This window comes from Rutilus rutilus (genome assembly GCF_951802725.1).
Source record: "Rutilus rutilus genome assembly, chromosome: 21".
Taxonomy (NCBI): domain Eukaryota; kingdom Metazoa; phylum Chordata; class Actinopteri; order Cypriniformes; family Leuciscidae; genus Rutilus; species Rutilus rutilus.
The window spans coordinates 34431826-34436825 of NC_140226.1; the positions used below are offsets into that span (position 1 = coordinate 34431826).

At 35.0% G+C, this 5000-nt stretch overlaps 1 protein-coding gene across 2 annotated transcripts in view; it reads left to right on the forward strand.

Moving 5' to 3' along the window:
• The window catches only part of LOC311280382 (cysteine-rich motor neuron 1 protein), a 73822-nt gene that overhangs the window by 30937 nt on the left and 37885 nt on the right, over positions 1-5000 (forward strand). For both annotated transcript variants that reach the window (XM_084392498.1, XM_084392499.1), the window contains exon 5: positions 294-497. In XM_084392498.1, coding sequence (XP_084248624.1) covers positions 294-497 — 204 coding nt within the window. The remainder of the gene's footprint in view (positions 1-293; positions 498-5000) is intronic.

A 5000-nucleotide genomic window follows, 5' to 3' on the forward strand; every position in this document is an offset into this window, starting at 1 on the left:
GCTGTTGGGTCAGTCACACACTGCGAGCACACGAGTAACAGCAGTGTGTGTGTGTGTGTGTGTGTGTGTGTGTGCAGATGTGGAGCTGCTGTCGGTGGACAGCTCGAAGGCCAGCTGTTGGGTCAGTCACACACTGCGAGCGCATGAGTAACAGGAGTGTGTGTGTGTGTGTGTGCAGATGTGGAGCTGCTGTCGGTGGACAGCTCGAAGGCCAGCTGTTGGGTCAGTCACACACTGCGAGCGCACGAGTAACAGCAGTGTGTGTGTGTGTGTGTGTGTGTGTGTGTGTGCAGATGTGGAGCTGCTGTCGGTGGACAGCTCGAAGGCCAGCTGTTGGGTCAGTCACACACTGCGAGCGCACGAGGATCAGTGGAAGGAGGACGACTGCACGTTCTGCCAGTGTGTGGATGGAGAACCGCACTGCACCGCCATGGCCTGCAAACAAAGCTGCCAGAACCCGGTCAAGATCCCCGGGGAGTGCTGTCCGTTCTGTGAGGGTACGACATCTATATCTATTTCTATATCTATTTCTATATTTATATCTATTTCTATTTCTATATCTATATCTATTTCTATTTCTATATCTATTTCTATTTCTATTTCTATATCTATATCTATTTCTATATCTATTTCTATATCTATTTCTATTTCTATATCTATTTCTATATATATATCTATTTCTATATCTATATCTATTTCTATATCTATATCTATATCTATATCTATATCTATATTTCTATATCTATTTCTATATCTATTTCTATATCTATATCTATTTCTATATCTATATCTATATCTATATCTATATCTATTTCTATATTTATTTATATTTCTATTTCTATATCTATTTCTATATCTATATCTATATTTATATTTCTATATCTATATCTATTTCTATATCTATTTCTATATCTATATCTATTTCTATTTCTATTTCTATTTCTATATCTATTTCTATATCTATATCTATTTCTATATCTATATCTATTTCTATTTCTATATCTATTTCTATATCTATATCTATATCTATTTCTATATTTATTTATATTTCTATTTCTATATCTATTTCTATATCTATATCTATATTTATATTTCTATATCTATATCTATATCTATTTCTATATTTAAATCTATTTCTATATCTATTTCTATATTTATATCTATTTCTATATCTATATCTATTTCTATATTTATTTCTATATATATATTTCTATTTCTACATCTATTTCTATATATATTTCTATTTCTATATCTATCTATATATATATCTATTTCTATATCTATTTCTATATTACTGCTAATTACGGAGCAACACAAACACTAGCGATACACATTCACACGCTAGGGCCGGTTTACACCGGGTCACTTCATGCGTTCTCTCAGATCTGATTTATCAGATTCCATTCGCTCCCGGTCACATAAATGTGTTTTCACAAAACGGATATAAATCCGATGTTCAGTTCCCGCGCGATATGCAGATTTACAGAGTTCACGTCACTGAAATCAACAGATATGAGCTGCATTTAAATGATCATCAGCTCAGTTCAAAATCAAAGACTGCGCAATAGGAGAGAGCAGCAACAGCCCTGGGAGATCATTCGTTTCTTTACTTTTAATGAAGATGATTGTGTGTTAAGCGTCTGCGATTTACTTTCACTTTGATTTGCGATAGTTTGCGCGTTGGTTTGATGAAGAGATGCTCATCTACGGTGTCATATCCGACTATAACATGTCATATAGCCTATAACACGCTCTCACACGCTTATGTTTTAGCATTGTTGGGAGGAGTAACATTTACATATGTGGTTTCACCGGATGCATTTACACTTGTCCGGTTTCGTCCTCTAGATGTGGTTTGAGCGATCGGATTCAAATCCGTCTGGAATGCGTTTCGGAGAGCGTTTACACCTGATCTCTTCACGATCGGATAGCTAACCGATCACAGAAACACATGAAGTGGCCTGCAGTAAACATCCCGAGTGTGAATAGAGACGCATGCCTTGTCCAAACACACACTTGCAGTCTTCACTCGACCACTTGTCCACTTGCGTGACGTATTTCCTCTATTTGGCCCTAATGTTCAAGAAGGCGTAAAGACTGCAAGTGTGTGTAGAACTTTTGATTACTCGGTGGAACACACTTATAGTCTTGCAAAAAATGCAAGGGTTTACAGAGCTTTTATTTAGTATATTTTCAATACTTTGCATTTTTAAATAAACTTCTATATGTTAAGTGATAAAAACAGTTGCAAATGTTGTACAATATAGGCGTACACACACCATACTCATCTCTGCACGTGCAACACTTTATGTTTTTACTACCAAATTAGATCTAATTATTTTAAATTACAGTGGAATGTTTTCCTCAACATCTCGCAATTTCGGGGCACATGAGTTCCCGAACATAATGCATGCTGGGATACGCTTAGCTCTGAGGCGGTGTTGGAGATAGTGTGTGTTTAGTGTGCACTAAGGGCTCGTGCACCACAAGTGTGTGTATATGGACAAGGCAGTGTCGACTCCTCACTGTTACTCTGAAGATATTCCAGCTCTTCAAAACTAAGTCACAAAGATCACGACCCTGCAGTGGGGGTTCTGACCCGGCGGCTAACAGGAAATGACATCACTAAAGAAGATCTTTATCATTTCACTTTATGAAAAAAAACTGCTAATTAATGAAGTATAGAATCAAATATTATATAAAATAATGATGTGTGTGTGTGTATCTATGAAAAAAAAAAATATATATATATATGTGTATATATATATATATATATATATATATTCAGTATATACAATGTAGTTCTAAATTATATTAGTTGAAACGTTGTAACAGATTCATACTAATATTATTATAATAAGTATATAATAAATAAAGTTTTATATTATAAATTATAATAATAATAATATAATAATCCTATATTATACTAATTATAATATGGTTATAATTTATTAATTATGTAATTAATTGTAAAAATGTAAATAATTAGGTGATGTTTATGTATCCATGTAAAAAAAAAAAATATATATATATATATATATATAAAGATAAAAGCACACATTTTGTTAATTAATAACATTTAAAAAATAACTCTGCAAATATAGTTATCTAGTATATTAATGAATATAAGTAATTTAATAAGTTATAATAATTCTATTATAATTATAATGTAATTTATTATATAATAAATTATGTAAATTATATAAACAATTTAAATGGTTGTGTATATGAGGGATAATCCACATTAACTGATTTTAATGCATGACGTGAAGTCAAACAAACGCCTGACGCGGATTCAGATCGTTTAATGCACAGCTATCCGTGGATTATCCCGGTTATACCACGGTCATCCAGCACTGCTGTTGATGTTTGCATGATGGTTATTTTCATCAGTGACGGCTCGTTCAGATCAAGGGTTCTGCTCGCTTTAAATCAGTCAAATAATCAGCATTTATATTTTGAATTCATTATTGAGAGAGAGAATGGTGATTTACCAGTGCACACCTTCCAGCCAATCAGAATCGAGTATTCAGACAGACCATGCTGTGTGTGTATATATACAGTAGTCACCATTTGAAGTGGATCAAAATCTTTCATCAAAGTTATACATGAATTTTGAACATTACCCGTTCTTGTCTTAGGACAACTTTGATGAACTTTTTTGATCCACTTCAAATGTTGACTACTGTATACACACACATATGCATATATACACACATATACAGTAGGCTAGCCTATGTTAGTTGAGCTGCTGTAATGGAAGCACAGGTTCAGTTGCTACAGGCTGAAATCTGTCTCTGTTTAGCGGTAGCTCCAGATATTGCCAAAGGTTTATTGTATCTGGAGCTCCTGAAACACACACACACACACACACACACACACACACTCACGTACAGCCCATTAAAGCTCGAGCTGACATGTGCTGTGGCCTACAGAAGCTTTGCCTTCACCTGCTGTCCTTAATTATACATGACGATTTTCTGGAAGGATAATTAGTCACACCTCTTTACCTGCGGACGTGCCAACGTGTTTGCATTGGGTGGTTTTGCACATGTGGGATCCCAGCGTGTTCCTCTAGAACAAAAGCATCTTGTTGAGGTTTGTGTTTGATTTAGAGAAAATCAAAAGAAAAGCAGCTTCGCCTCATAAGGCAGTTTCACCGACACTCGTTCATCACGGCTGTCAGGCGAGGAGAATCACTGCACGCTAATCGCGCTGTGTTTATGTGTAAGCGATGCAAACCGGACGCTTCTGTTTGCAGTTAAACAGTAAAACTGTGAGGATGCGTTTGTAGAGCGACCCCCGGATCGGATCACGTGATCTGTGCCAAACACCAGATGCATCTACAGTTCACGTCAACACGCACGTCTTGCAACATTCACCCGTGTTTACCAGAAACATCTGTTTGCATCACAGCTATAAATCTAGATTCTCTGGAAAGTAGAAATAGTCGAAGTGAAATCAAATCCAAAGATCCCTGTAAATCTTATCTTGTGTTATTCTAATGTCTTCATAAGCAAAGTATGGGAGGTATTGGATCATTTAGCATTTATCAAATCCCAGAATGAGTTGTTTACATGTTTACTTGTGAAGACTAAAATTCATCTAAAAAAATGATTTATGTGTTACATACATATACACTAGTGCTGGGCAACATTTAATCGTGATTAATCGAGTCCAAAATAAAAGTTTGTGTTTACATAATATGTGTGTAATTATGTATAATTATTTTGTATATATAAATACACACATATGCATGTATATATTTAAGAAATATTTGCTTGTATGTATGTGTATGTGTATATATATACAGTGAGGAAAATAAGTATTTGAACACCCTGCTATTTTGCAAGTTCTCCCACTTGGAAATCATGCAGGGGTCTGAAATTGTCATCGTAGGTGCATGTCCACTGTGAGAGACATAATCTAAAAAAGAAAATCCAGAAATCACAATATATGATTTTTTAACTATTTATTTGGATGATACAGCTGCAAATAAG